The sequence below is a fragment of the Pogona vitticeps genome, chromosome 15, assembly GCF_051106095.1.
Source record: "Pogona vitticeps strain Pit_001003342236 chromosome 15, PviZW2.1, whole genome shotgun sequence".
Classification (NCBI taxonomy): domain Eukaryota; kingdom Metazoa; phylum Chordata; class Lepidosauria; order Squamata; family Agamidae; genus Pogona; species Pogona vitticeps.
Window position 1 is genome coordinate 489,692 of NC_135797.1, and position 14,522 is coordinate 504,213.

General features: G+C 63.5%; 1 protein-coding gene across 1 annotated transcript in view; it reads left to right on the plus strand.

Moving 5' to 3' along the window:
* The first annotated feature begins 4,436 nt into the window (after positions 1–4,436).
* Positions 4,437–14,522, plus strand: part of KIRREL1 (kirre like nephrin family adhesion molecule 1) — a 40,997-nt gene continuing 30,911 nt past the window's right edge. The window contains exon 1 of the mRNA XM_072983769.2: positions 4,437–4,847. Coding sequence (XP_072839870.2) covers positions 4,712–4,847 — 136 coding nt within the window. The 5' untranslated portion in view covers positions 4,437–4,711. The remainder of the gene's footprint in view (positions 4,848–14,522) is intronic.

Here is a 14,522-nt window from a genome sequence, read left to right on the forward strand (position 1 = left end):
CCAGCCACCCTCTGGCCGTGTGTGGGTCTATCCCTCCCGCCCATCCTCTCCCGCTGCCTCCCGAGTGCACCTGCTTTGAACGCCTTGCCTGTTCTGGGCCTCTCTAAACCCCCCCCCCCGGCTCTGCCCCCTGATTTGGCCCCGGCCGTGGTCCTGGAGAGGACCGGTGTCCCGGGCCGGCCTCCTCTCCTGCCCCCCCCGACCTCCTCCAGGGGACCTCGCAGGGCCTGGAACAGGGAAGCCGCTGGGGAGGGAAGAGGGTTTCCTTGGCTGCCGGGACCGGACCCCTCCAGGGTGGGCTCTAGAAGGGCGGCTCTGCTTGCCCCCCCCCAGGCACCGCCAGAGCCTCCCCCCCCCCGGGCACCTGCCTTCCTGCCAAGCGGCCATCCTCAAGATCTCCCTGTTCTCTCTCTCTCTCTCACACACACACACACACACACACACTCAGGGAAGAAGGGAGGAAAAGCCCAGGGCCCCTCTTTTGGCACCCCCCCTCCTTCGTAAATCTGGCCAGATGGGCAGGCCAGCATGGCAGGAGAGAGACGGATGCCCACGGCCAGGATCCCCCCCCCCCCGGGGGTTGCTGTTTGTCCAAAGCGAGCCTCGGGTGAGAAGGGAGCTTTATTCTGGGGCAACATTTGGGAGAAGCAGCTCTGCCGGCTGGGCCGATCCCCAGGATTTGGGTGGAGAAGGGGACTTTTCCGAACTTCTTCATCCCCGCAGAGACTTACAAAGGTCACACGGCCCCGAAGGGTCAGCCTGGCACAGCCGGTCCAGCCACAACCGCCTGGCAGGAAGAGCTGACGCTAGCGCTCTTAAAACTTTATTTTAAGCAGCCCTTAGGGCGTTCATTAGTCTGGCTCAGGGACAGCCAGCATAGGAGACGCGTCTTCGATTTTTTAATTTTTATTTTATTTTATTACAATTTTAATTAACAGGAGAAAAGAATACAAACAACAACAAAACTAAAATACAAATACACATTAAACTTTCCCCACCTGTCCCACCACCTTCCCCCTTGGGAGTAGGTGACCAGGAATACCCATTTATGTCCCTTTTCACCTCATTCCTCTCCAAAAGTGCACGGATTCTTTTTGCTGGCCCAAAGCCTTCGAAAAGACAGTCTCCAAGTGTGAATTCTATACATCTTTGAAATCATTAGACTTCATCATTCCCCTTCTGGCGGGGCTTCTTTGAAAAAGAGCCCCCACCCACTCGGGGCAGTCCACGAAACTGGGCTCTGTCTGGTGCCAACAGACGGTGCCCGGGGGGGGGGGGATAGTGTGTGTGTGTGTGTGTGAATCCAACTCTTTGGATATGAATGGTTCTGGAAATGGCGGGGCTCCGGACGCATCCTCTGGGGAGGCTGAGCGAACAGGTGAGAGGTGCGGGGGACGGTTTTGGGCCGACAGAAGGCCCCTCCCCTCTGTGGCGAAGGCCAGGCACCCACCTCTCGGTGGCCGCGAAGGGGGAGCGTGCTTCCGCCACCCGAGGGTGGGGGTTCGGCCCGTTCCTTTCCAAGCCACAAGGCAGGCTGTGTTGAGTTCAGGGCGGGGGGGGGCTCAAGCCCCTCCGAGGAGCATCCAGCGGGTCCGTCAGGAAGAAAACAAGGGCACCTGGAGGGGGCTCCCCTCCTGGACTGGGAATGGATTAATCAATCAATTAATTTAAAAGGTAATTACATTTAGGGGTCTGTGGCAGAAGGCCAGTGCTAGGGCTGAGCAGATAATCTCCTTCTGCTGCTCCCCCCCCAAAGGCTAAGGGGGGGGAGAGGGCCCTACCTGGCTGCCCTCCGTGGGGGGGGGCACAGCATCCCCTGCCCCCAGCCCTGGTTTGCAGGCTAGCCGATGCCTTCCAGAAGGGGTCCTTCTCACGCCCCGGCTCCAAACGGCCCCCACGGGAGCCGGCCCGAAGGGTTTGGAAAAGCTGGCCCTTCGGTTCCCGGGCGTTGAGGTCCAAAGGAGGAGCGTTTTCAAACACCCTGGCCTTGCTCCGGCCACGTGCCGGTCCCTGCCACCTCTTCTTCAGCCAAGGAAAGCCCACAGGTAGACCCTTTCCAGAGGGGGAAGCTCCTCTCCCGGCCCCTGGGGCACCAGCGGGAGAAGGGGCCTCCCCGGCGTGAATTTCGAGCCGTGCTTTTCGAAGGTCTCCCCAGCCAGTGGCCGACATCCCGTCCCCCCCCCCCCGCCCCGTGGCTCTGTTTCTGCCCCAAGACCTAGAGCTGGGGTCGGTGGGCAAAGTCTGAGGTCTCCCGGCAGGTGGGGGTCGGGCGGAGCGGCACTCGCAGCATCCCATCCCTTGCTGCCAACTCTACTCTGGCCCGGGAGGATGGGTGCCGTAGTCCCACACCCCATGTGGTGTCCTGGCCGCCTCTCCTGGAGGGATGGCCTGAGTGTCCTTCCTTCCTCCCCACCTGCTCAACGCACAGCAACCGGGAGACTGGACCGGAGGGAAGCCCATTCCCCTCAGGGTGGTTTGGAGGTGGGCCTTCTTTTCCATGCCTCAGTTTCCCCTTCTGCATGTGCGCCACTGGAGGGAGAGGGAAGAGGGCGAGAGGGCATCCGAGAGGCCTCCCTTCCAGCCGCGCAAGATGTTCACGATGCCCCCCACACCTCTCTTTAGGGGGGCTGCTTGCCCAGAAGGGCCATCGGCAGAATGCAGGGAAGGGAAGAGGGAGTGTCTCCAGCCGCCCCATATCTGACTGAGGTGGTTCGGGGTGGGGGGGGCACAGTGGCCCTTGTCCCCCAGGCTGGTCCCAGGCAGCCTAGCGCCCGAGAGGAAGCCTCTATGGGTACTTCTGCTGGGGTGGGCTGGGTTTTCGGGTTTTTTTTTGGAGAGGATGAAGGCGGTTAGGGTGCAAAAGCCCCCCCCCCGTTTCGAGCAGGGGGGCTCCTGGCCCCCCGCCCTGGGCCCGAACGGCCCTGATGGCGGCCACGAGGGGGGCAGCCGCGAGCTTTGGGAGAGCCCTGGTCCTTCCTCTCCCGAGCCGAGGGATGGAGGGGCCGGCCACGTCGGGGCGCCCCCGCCGTCGAGGGGGGGGGGCGCTTTGGGGAGGAAGGGCCTGAAGGTGGGGTGGGGTGGGGGGGCGAGGGGAGATGCCGGCCCTTCCCCTCCCGTGCCTGCCTCTCTTCCCCGCCCCTCCTCTTGTCCTGGGGGGGGGGGGCGGGATAGATGGAGAGGCCCCATTGCCATGGAGACGCCTGCCAGAGTTTTGCCCGGGGCGACCGAGGCGAGAAAGAAAGAAAGAAAAAGAAAGGAACGGGGGGGGGGGGCTTCCTTCATGTAGTATCTTCCCCTCCCTCCCTCCTGGGGAGGACAGGAGAGGGGGGGGCGGTCGGTCAAGAGAGGGTCAGGGGGCTTCCCTGCAAGAAGACGCCCCCCCCCTTGTCAGGCGGGGTGGAGAGAGAGAGTCAGCGGGGAAGATGCTGAGCCGAGAGGCCCCCCCCCCGGGCGCTTGGAGGCTGGGGGGGGGGGGCCGGCGCTCTGCCCTCCTCCCCCGGTTGCCCTCGAGCTGGACCCGCGGGGGCGGGGCGGTGTGTGTGTGGGGGGGGGGGGTCGGAGGGACACGAGGGCCCCGGGAGGGGGGTCTCCACCTGGACGCCGCCGGCATCGATCCAGCCCGGCCTGGGCTTCTCCAGGGGGTGCGCCGACGGGGGGGGTGTCCTTCCCATCGCTTCCCCTTCTCCGAGAGCCCTGCCGCAAAAGGGGGCCCTCCCCGCCCCCGAACCCCGCTTTGGCCCCCGTGCCCGTCGCGCCCCTCCGGGCGGGCCCGATCCGGCCTTCGATCCTGGGGGGGGGGTGTGAGGGAGAGGGGGGGCGCGGGGGGGGCGAGCCTCTCCCCCGAAGGGGGCCTCCCGACGAAGTTTTGCTCCGGAGAAAGACGAGCGGCGGCCGGGCCATTCAGGAACACGCACGCGCACACACACACCCCCCGCCGGGCCGGCGAGAGCGCGCCCTCGTGCCCGGCTTCCCATCCCGGCAAGGGGGGGGCGAGGAGGGGAACTTTTCGCCTTCCTGACTACAGCTCCCAGGATGCCCTGCGTGCCCAGGGGCCCGGCGCGCGCCAAGGTCCCTTCCGAGAGGCGAGAGGGGCCACCACGTGCGGGCAGCGGGCGGGCGGGCGCGCGCCCCCCTCCCCTCCCTCTCCCATCCTTCCCGCTCCCGCCCTTCTGCCCCTCCTCCCGAGGAGACCGCCGGGGGGGGGGCCCCCCTCCCTCGCCTGAGGGCCACGGGGGGCGCCCTTGCTCCGCCGCCTCCCGGCTGGCGCGAACTTTGCACAAGTTGGCCGCGGGCAGGAGCCGCCTCGCCCCCGCCGCCCCCCCCGGAGGCCCCGCCGCGGAGGGAAGGGGGAGGGGAGGGAAGGGACGGGGGGAGGGCGAGCGGGCGGCCAATCCGGAGCCCCTCCCCCTCCCCTCTCCCCTCCCCTCCCCTCCTCTTCTCCTCTCCTTCGTTCCTTCCTTGTTTTCTCGCTTCCTTCCCGGATCCCAGAGTTTGTCCCCGCTCTCGGCTCGGCGCTTCCCTCCCGCCCGCCTGCCTTCCTCTCCCTCCCCGTCCAGCTGCTGCTCTTCTCCGCCTTCCTCCTCCTCCTCTTCCTCGTTCCCTCCTTCCTCGCTCGCCCGCTGCCTGCCTTGCCTGCCTCCCTGGCCGGCCGGGGCCTCGTCCACTTTGGCGCTGCCCGGAGGGAGCTGGGAGGCGAGCGGGGCCCCGGCGGATGCGCCCCGGCGCCGGGCATGGTGTAGAGGCGGGGAGCGGGAGGACGCGGAGGCCAGGCCCGGGCCCGCCCGGAGCGATGCTGGCCCTGGCCGTCTTTTGGGTCTTCACCGGAGCCGACGCCGCTTTCGCCCAAGGTAGGCGCGCGGGATCGGGCGGGCGGGGCGGGCGACGGCGCTGCGCTGCAACCGGGGCGGGATCGGGCCCTTTCCCGGGGAACAAGCCGCGGGGGCGGGAGGGGAGAGGCGCTCCCCCTTGGGGAGGTCCCGGTCCCGCGGGCGTCCGTTTGGGGGGGGCGGGCGGGGCTCGGGCGCCGGGAAAGGCGAAGTTGCTGCCCGGCTCGGGCCGGTGTCCCCGGCAGGGCAGAGGGGGATCGGGCCCTCTCCCTCCCCGCAGCCTCGCTGCCCCGCTGCTTCCTCGAGAGGAGGGCGCCGTGAGGGGGTCCCTCCCTCCCTCCCCTCTCTCTCCCGGGATCGCCCCGGGGGACGAAGCCCCGCCGCCCGCTTTCACCCCCGGGGGCGCCCCTTCTGGGGTCCGTGGCCGCGAGAGCGGGGGGGGGGAGAGCGACGGGGGTCTCTGTGCGGGTCTGTATGTGGGGGGGGGGAAAGAAGGTGCCCGTCCCGGCAGCTGCTCCGCCCCCCCCTCGCCCTGCCCCCCCCCCGCCCGCTTCCCTTTTCGGAGTCGTGCTCGAAGTTTACGCGACGGGGCCCCCAGACCACGGAAGGAGGCTTTGGGGCGCAGATCCCGGGGGGGGGGGCTCCTCGCCCCCTTGACCGGAGAGAAGGGTTGCGGTCCCGTCGGGGGGCGGGGTGGGGGGGGGGAGAGAGAGGAAGCCTCCCCCGACGCGTGGGAACGCGATGCTGCGCGTGTGCCGCAAACGCTTGCGAATTAAAACCCAGTCGCTGCTGGAGGGGTTGGGGGGGGGGAGAGAGAGAGAGAGAGAGAGTCGGGGTTCAGGCTAGAGCGTTTTGGGGGGCGGGGGGCCGAGGGGGGCTGGAGGGCACGGACGCCGGACGCCTAACCTCTTCTCTTCCCCCCCCCCGACATCTGCAGAGGCGGGGAGGGGCTGCCTTGAAGTCGGTCGGGAGCCCCCTCCCCCTCCCCCTCCCCCCCTCCATCGGCCGCCTGCTGGCATCCAGAAAGGGGGGGGGAGAGGGAGAAAATGGAGAGGGAGGAGGAGGAGGAGGAGGAGGGGGTGACCCCGTGGTCCAGGCCCAGGGGGCGCGGGGGGGGAGGGGAGGGGGAGTCTTCCAGGAGGGACGTGGGTGGCGGTTTGTGGCTGTTTTTTCCCAGTGGTGCCCCCCCCCCCGGGCATGCAGGAGGCGTGGTGGAAAGGGGGGGGGACGGAGGACGAGCGAAAGGCCTCCCAGGGACCCCTCGGCCCAGCTGCTTTTCGGGGGGGGACACTTAGGGGAGCAGGCACGGAGAAGAGGGAACCAGGCGTTCAGCGGTCCCGGGAGGGAGGGCCAAGGATCCGGCGGGCCCTCGGGCTGCCTCTCCAGCGGCCGGGTGGGAAAAAGCAAGTTTCTAGTCCTGGTGGGTCCGAAACAAGGGCCAGGGAAGGCGAGGTCCACGTGGCCGCCCTCCTTGCTCGAAGGGGCTCCGCAACCCACACCCTCCCCCTCCCCTTTTGCTGAGACCTTTAGAAAGGGGAGGTGAAGGGTGGCCCCCCAGGAGGAAGCCCCTGCAAAACTTTCCTTCTTGGGGGGGGGAGTGAGGTTTTCCCTCCTTCAGGGAAGTTCAGGAGTCAACTTGAGGGACCAGAAACTTGTCTGAATTCTGGCTTCCCGCTTGTACCTTTTCTGGCTGCCTTGAACCAGGGGTGTTTGTGTGTTCTTGAGGACTAGATCCATGCGTTGCCCTGCAGTGCTGTTTTTGTGTCTCGGAGGAAGCCCCCCTCCCCCTTTTTCTCTTTCTTTCTTGTCTGCCGAGGGGGGCGACCCTTTGGGTGTCCTCCTGCGGCCGGTGGGCCCTCCTGGGTCCTCCGTTTCTGACAGACACCATAGCCTCAAAGCTTCCATGAGTGGGGGCAGTCTACCTCGGAGTGGAGGGGTGCTGGCCACAGGCTGCTGTAGAAAGTGGGGATGGGGGGAGGCCAGGGAAGAGGCGCATGGGGCCTGGCCCAGGACAGGATGTGGAGCCCACCAGCAACGGGCGATGGGGTCTGTAGTCCCCTGGAGCCAAACTGGTGAGCGAATCCCAGTTAGCTTTGTGCTCCGCAGGGGGGGGGGGGGGAGTTGAGCCCTCATTCCACAGCTGGCTTCCGAGAGCCTTTGGAGTAGAGGGGTCCACTGGAGCAGGTGGGCGGTGCTGGCTGGGGGATCCTGGGAATTGTAGTCCAGCACCTTTAAAGGTTTGATGAAGGTGTTTCCAAGTCCTGTGTAAATGGGAAGGGGCTGTTTCCTTCCTTCCCTTTTGGTGGTGGGGGCCCCTTCCGTGTGGGAAGGAGGGAGGCTCTGGGGACAAGGGGCCGGGGTGTGTGTGTGTGTGGAGGGGCCCCCTCCCCCATAGGGTAGGTGAGATGGGGGGATTTCCTTAGGGGTCTCCAAGCTGGATGGATATGGGGGGGAAGCATTGGGGTGGGCTGTCGGGGGGGGGAAATGCAAGCAGTGTTCCATACCTTAAGCACCCCTAGCTTGAAAAAGACCAGAGAAATACCTTCCATTTTGGGGGTGTGCGTGTGTTATGCTGTGCACCCCATTTGGGTGGAAGTTCTTCCCTTAAGGAAGCCCGAAGGGGGGGTGGGAGAGGAATCTAAAGGGGGGGGGTGTCGGGAGCAATGGGCAGGCTCCTCATTGGCCCAGGCAAGCACAGTGGAAGGGGGGGGGACTGAGAAGGGGGGAGCTCCCTAGCCCCTCCCCTCCCGGGTGGCCACATTCCTTTTAATTAAAAAAGGGGGAGGGCCCTCGTTGCCTGCCTAGAAGGAAGATGAGTGGCCGGGAGATTTTAAAAGGGGGGGAAGGGAGGGCGAGAGGGGGGCCCTGTGGAAGGGGAAGTCCCTCCCACCTCTGATGGCATGTGGGGGGGGCGAGCACGGGAAAGAGATGCCTTTCGTTTCAGTGGCAAAGAGTTGATGTCATGGGGAATGGGGGAGCTTGGAGGGGGGGCTGTTCCTGGGAACAGGCGAAGGTGCAGAAGGAGAGGATTTTGTCTGGTGGGGGGAGCGCTGGAATCCAAGCCCGTGCAGGGGTTCCCTCCTCCATGGGGCATTTGGAGGGGTTCACTGTGGAGGAGCGGAATGGGGGGGCATAGCTCTGGCCCCTTTGAATTTGTGCTCCAAGGGAGGGGCAAAGTGAGTCTAGCGCCTGGTTGCCCCTTTTGGCTTGGGAGGGGGCAGAGATCACAATCCCCCCCCCCGGTCTCAGTTTTGCCCAAGGGGAGAAGATCTGGCTACCCAGGGAAGCTGCTGGGGTGGGGTGGGGGTCGTCATTGGGATGATCAATGGCTGCCCCCCCCCAGCAGGTAATCCCAAAAGTCCTTTTAGCCCCCACCGAAGCGAAGGTGCTTTTAGCCCTTCTCTGGGATAGAAGCCAATGATGGGGTGCCTCTCGCCTCAAGAGGGTGGCTATGATTTCCCCCCCCTCCCCCAGTCTCCTTTGCCTACTGGCCTCCCGCCCTCCTAAAATGAGATTTGGCCTGGGGGGGGGCTTGTGTGGGTCTCTGGGGAGTTTGTCAGGAAAGAATCATGAACGGTTGGCGTGCGTGCTTCTTGTGGAAAATGCTGGTGGAGAAAGAAGAGCATTATTTGAAATGGGGGGGGTACAGATAGAGTGGGAAAATGCCCTTGGAGAAATGCTGGGCACCCTGCAAAGGCCAGCGGCAGGAGAGGATTGTGTGTGTGTGTCTGTGTGTGTGTGTGCGCGCGCATCAAGGCTGGTGCGTGGCTGCTCTTGCTGCCCAAGCGTCATCCCTCTTCATTTTTTCGCTAAATAATTTTCTGTATTTTCTCTAAATGAAAGTCATTCTTCTCCTCCTCCTCCTCTGAGCCACCCCACCCTCTTTCAATCACCCGCCAGGCTTCTTTCCATGACGGCTGTGGCACAAATTGAAATATTCATTCATTTTCTGGGGCCTTTCTCTCCCCCCCCCCCTTTTCTCTTTCCTCTTTCTTTGTAACGGGTGGATTATTTGTCATCTTCTTTTTCCTCCAGAGAGAAAGGTGGTGGAAAAAAAATTAAAAAGAGAAAGATTAAAACTAATTTTGATGCCCTGGGGGGAGGGCAGAAGAAGGGAGAGAGAAAAGGGGGGGGAAACGGGAACAGGCGATGTTTGGGGCTTTGGCAAAGCAGGAGGAGAGGAGAAATGCTCTCCCTTGCGGTTTGCAGCCTCTGCTCTGCCCCACGGCACCCATCCTGGCGTCTGCTGGGGCTGTGGTTTTCTGTGCCTTTCAGGGGAGCCCTGCACTCGGTAATCTAGCAAGCAGATGCTTCTTCCGTCATCCTTTGAACGTCTGGGGAAGAAACATGCCAGCCTGCAGCATTCCTGTGTGCAGGGCTGTTGTTCGAAGGCAGAGGAGCCGGCCTGGAGAAAAAGTTGGCAGCCTCAAGAGGACCGACTTTTCCCCAAAGGCCAAAGGTGGAAGGTTTTGATTTCCTGTTGCAGGAGGAGAAAGAAGGCTTTCTCTGCCCCTGCTTGCCTGCCTTCCTGCAGGGTCCTTCCCCCCCCCCCGAAGGTCCTGAGCATTCTTGGGCCTGCACTGCTTCTGTCCACATGGCCTGCAGCTAGGGGATTCTGGGAACCCTTGTCCAAAAAATGGACCTCTCCAGGCCTCCGTCCTCAGCGGCAGAGGGACGGTTGTCTGAACTGCTGTTGGGCCCCTGCTCCGAGAGGTGTGTGTGTGTGTGTGTCCCGCTGGTCCCTCCGAAAGGGCTCCAGGCGACCCAGCCGGGCCTCTGCTGTGAACGGAAGGGCCCTCCCCCCCCGGGCTGTTGGCTTCTTCTTTTTCCGCCCAAGGAGGTCCTGCCTGAATGGGCCGTGCTTTTCCCCCCTTGCCCACGAGAGGAGTCCCCGGTGGGATAGAGCTGTCGGTCGGTGTGTGTGCCTTGGTGGAAGGCAGGTGCTCGGGGCGGGGTGACTCCCGCCTTTTGGGCCTCCCACCAGAAACCTGGGACTCCTTCCCGGATAGACAGCCTCTTTTTTGCCCAGGTTTTGCCCTGGGATTCCCTCCTGGATTCCCTCCTGATCGGGAGGGATCTCAGCGCTTGCCCCGGGGGTGTGTGTGTGTGCGTGTGTGTCAGCCGTGGCTGTGAGATATTGAAGCCGAAAGGTTTCCTGGCTCCTTTCCGGGGCCAGACCGGTCCCTGTCGGGAGGCCTTCCGCCTTGAGAGGCCCGAGCCGCTTGGGTGGCTTTTCCACCTGGGGGGTGGTGCCCCCTCCGCCTCGGACATTGGCCCACGGTCGGCTTGGATCAGCTGGGCAGAACTCTGGGGTAGCCCGTGATCGGTTTGCCTTGCGGGCACCCATAACCCAGTTTCCCCCGGATTTGCGCAAAGGACCTGGTGGATGGGAGAGGGCTGGTTTCTCTTTTGCTCTTTGTTGTTGTTGTTGTTGTTGTTGTGTTGCCCCATTTGTGTGGGGAGACACTTGTGTGGGGCTCCTGGGTCGGTCAGGGTGGGACGCTCTTGGTGTTTCCCCCCCCCCTTGTTCCTCGCTGCCCATCAAGGGCGTGGGGTGTCTCCGTCTGCCTGGGTGCCCGAGGGCCTCCGCTCGCCTGTGTCCCCCCCCCGCCTCTAGGCTCCTTTACAGGAGGGGCCTTTCCCCACCCGCCTCCCCCTCCCCGCCTGCAAAGCTGCATAAATATTGTGAGCGTCGTCGCACCAGAGATAATAGCAGTTTGACTGCCGATTGATTAGCGTGGTGTGGAAACTGCCAGGCGGAGGCTGCCCACGCAGGCAGGCAGGCAGGCAGGCAGGCAGGCAGGGCCCGCTGGAGCGCTCTGCCACTTACCTGCTCAGGGCAGGCAGAGGGAAGGAGGGAGGGAGGGAGGGAGGGGGCTCCTAGAGGGGTGGGGGTGGGGGGCAGATGGGGAAGGCCTTCAGAGGACACCCTGGCCCTTCCAGGGTCCTCTTCCCTTCAATGGCTGGCAGGCCACGCCGGATGTTGGAGAGCACCTGAGCATGTGCAGAGTGTGTGAGCATGTGCAGAGTGTGTGCCAATTCTGGGGAGTGTGTTCAAAGGGCCCTCAGAGTGGGGAGGGGGTTGTCCTCGATTGCCCTCAAGCTGCCTGAATCCTGGAAGGGGGGCCCCAAGGGCTATCAAGCCTTGTTCCACTGCTGCAACCCCCCCCCCAACGGACAGACAGCCGTCTGGCCTTGGCTTGATTGACTCCCCAAGCAAGAAGGGGATGCCCGAGGTATCCCCACTTCTCCCCCCCCCCGCTGAGAGGGTGGGCGGCCTCAGGCGGGTGTCCTCGCGCGTCGTCTGCCCTCCCCCCCCCCGCTCTGCCCGCTTGTCTGCCCAGCCTCCCTCCTCTCTCCCCATCCCTCTCGCTGCCGACCTGTCTATCAATCACCAGCAGGCTTGTCTCTCCTCCGTCTCTCCTTCCCAATCAAAACTGATCTAGCAGAGAATTGCTCTCAGAGCCCCCCCTCCTTCTCTCTCTCTCATTCTCTCTGGAAATTGGGTTCATCTGCTCCCCCCCCCCACACACACACCCTGTATCTCTGGTGCTTGGGCAGGGCAGGGGGCCAGGAGAGGTCATGCCCTGGGGAGGGGGGGTCTCATCCGCACCCTCTTTGCTCTAGTGCCTCTTCCCAGCGGTGGGGTCTCCTCTGCGTCCGATGGGGGCCAAGGAAGATCCCTGCCAGATCTCCCCCCCCCCGGCTCTCTTTCTAGCCTTCTCTCTTGCTGTTATAATCGGGTGGGAGGGAGGGGGCTAATGCCTGGCGGGCCAAGCACCCCCTGCCCCAACCCTTGGTCGGCTCCTTGCAGGCTGTTTTTTTGTGCGGGGGGGGGGGAGAATATTTTCAGAGCGGTTCACTAGAGGAAAAGTGAGCTAGTAATGAAACAAGAGTTTTTAAAGACCCAGACAGGCCGGTGAGTAAGAGGTGAGCAGGGCGCCATCTGCTCAGGGTGAGATATGGAGGGGTGCGTGCTTGAAAGAGACACCCCAGGGAAGCTGCCCCCCAGGTCACCCTCTGAGTAATCCAGCGCCATCCACAGACAGACAGACAGACGCAGCTCACCTGGTGCTTCCTCAGCCAGCCAGGCGGTGCAGGGAGACTTGGAGGCCACGCTCCCTGGGCTCTTCTCGTGAGTCACCCTCCCCTGCTATCTAGAAACTCATCTCCCCCCCCCACCTGGGCCAGAAGAGAGGGTGGCACTCTGCGCGCGCATGGCAGAGCTGCTCCCTTGCGTCTCTGGAGAAGAAAGTCCTGGCGCTGTTGAACTCTGAGGGGATGGTAGGGGAGCCCCAAATCCTATAGAAATCGGGTTTCTGCGTGGGGGGGGGAAGGAGCCCATGGCCGGGAAGGCCTTGCCTTGGAATCCGTGGCTCGTTTGGGTAAGAAGCAGCCTAACTGAGTGGGGTGCACTTCTAGCACGATGAGTCATATTTCCTATGGCAAGTTTTCAAAAATTTAGCCGGGGGGGGGTCCGTAAGTCAGATCCCAGAGCAGGGCCGGGCGATCCCCTTGCGGGGAGCAAGATGCCAGCTAAAGAACCTGAGCGAGGTTTGAGTCAGTCCAGAGTCATCCTTCAGATGGGCTCGGCCCCTTTCCCCCTTCTGTTTCCCCCTTCGTGCCAACGCTTGCCCTGCCCGCCTGGCGCTCAGGGTAAGGCCAGGGCCTTCCTCCTCCTCCTCCTCCTCCTCCTGGCTGGCAGGAGGGGAGCGTGCAGGGGTCCGGCTTGGACCGAAGGGGTGCTCGGCTCAGCCCGGTGTGAAAATCTGGGGGGTGAGTGAGTGAGGGACGGACGGACAGACAGACAGACAGACAGACAGACAGACTTTGGGGCTTGGGAAATACCACTGCCCCGAGGGAGATGGATAAGGAACGAGGACTTTTTATTGCAGATGAGGACTCCCCGGGCGGTCAATGTGCAGGGGGACGGCCTCGGGCCAGGAACAGCCAAGAATCCCACCCTTCTCCCAGAGGGGATCGCTCTTCCCCCCCCCCCCCCCGTTGAGAGGCCCTTCCTTCCCTCTGTGTTTCCAGAGGAGTCCCTTGAAGAAGAGGAGGGTGAGGTGCCCAAGGGCACACCATTCATCATTTCCTTTGATGAGCAGCTTTTTTAAAGCATCGCCCTCCTGAGTTGGAAACAGGGCCAGGGAGGAGGAGGAGGAGGAGGAGAGGCAGACTGGATTTCTTAGGATGAGCCGCCCTGGCGGTCGGGTCGGTGGGTCCGTAGAAAGCGCGCTCTCCCGCCGGCTCCTCCCCTCCCCGCTTTGGGAGAAGGAGGCAAGGCCCCCCAGGAGTCGCTCCCACTGCCAGTCCTCAAGCGGCAAAGGGTTAAGGGCAGGCCTCAGGACCCCACCGTTCCCCGGGAGCCCCCCCCAGCACCCTCCATGCCCTTTGCCAGCTGCCTGGCACAACGGGAGCCCCCCCTTCTGAAAATGCGAAGCCTCCTTTCTTGAAGTCCCGGCTGCCCTCGGTGGTCCCTCCTCCTGTCGGGTGGATGTCGTTGCTTTGTGACCAAAGGCAGGCGGGGGGGGGTGTCTCTCGGCAAGGCTGGGCCCAAAGAGTGGTCTTTTCCGTACGACTCCTGGGACGCCCAACGTCCCCTGACGGGCACCTAACGTTCAAAGGGCATGGGGGAACTTGGAAAAGAAGCCCCCCCCCGGCCGGTGGCTGGCAGGGACCCTGTGGGGGGGGCTTGGCCAGGTGGCGGGGCTGGCCCAAGAGCAGCCTCCCACCCAGAAGACCCAAGCCTGCCTGCCTGCCTGCCGGCCTCCCCCCCCCCCCGGGGTGCTCTTCTAAACTGGGAGTCAGGGAGACCTTTCCAGTGACATTTTTCAGGTTCCCAGGGGAGAGCCAGAGAAGGTTCGGTGTTGACGTCAAGCGCGCGCGCGCGTGTGCGTGTGTGTGATGGGGAGCAGGGCACGGATCTCTCTTCCCTTTTGTCTTGTCTTTTGGGGTGTATAATTTGCTCATTCCCCCCCCCCTTTGCTTCCCCGCTCCAGGGAGAAAGGAAAGTACAGCGATGTGCTTGGGAGGAAGGGTGCCTTCTGCAGGAGCTTGCAAGAGAGAAAGAGAGAGAGGCTGGTGGCAGATTCTTCCCTGGGGAGGGAAATCACCTGAATTCATGGCTGTGGGAGCAAAAAAGCCCCCTTGGTGGTGTCAGCTGGAAGCGGCCGGTGGCAGAAGGACGCCCAACCTCTGTGGCCGCCTCCGTCCAGCTGTTTCCCTTGGTATGTCAGCAAGGTCAGTGGCCGAGGGCCCCAGAAAGCCCCCCAATTCTCAGCTCAGAAGGGTTGGATGATGATGATGGTGGTGGTGATCCTAATGCCAAAGTCTCTGCCTGCTCTGCCTTTTGAGCAGAGAAATCCGGCCTCTTTCGCAGGGCATCGGAAAGGCCCGCGATGTGTCTCCGTGTGTTTGAGAGGTTTCAGTTGCCCCTCAAGGGAAGGGAGGGCAGCCGCCTTTCTGCATCTCCCATCCTCCCTTACCATGGGCTCTGCTGGCTGGGGTGCATGGGAGCCGTAGTCGACAAATGAACGTTTTCAAACTCTGGCAAGAGCCGGGCCACAGAAGATCAGGAGGCGCGCCCAGTCAAGGAAGGGGGCCAATACCCCCCCAAAAAAAGGTCCAGCTTCCATGTCCAGGCAGGGCCTCCCAATGGGAAAACAAGAAGCGAGCCAGGAGGTGAGGTTGAGG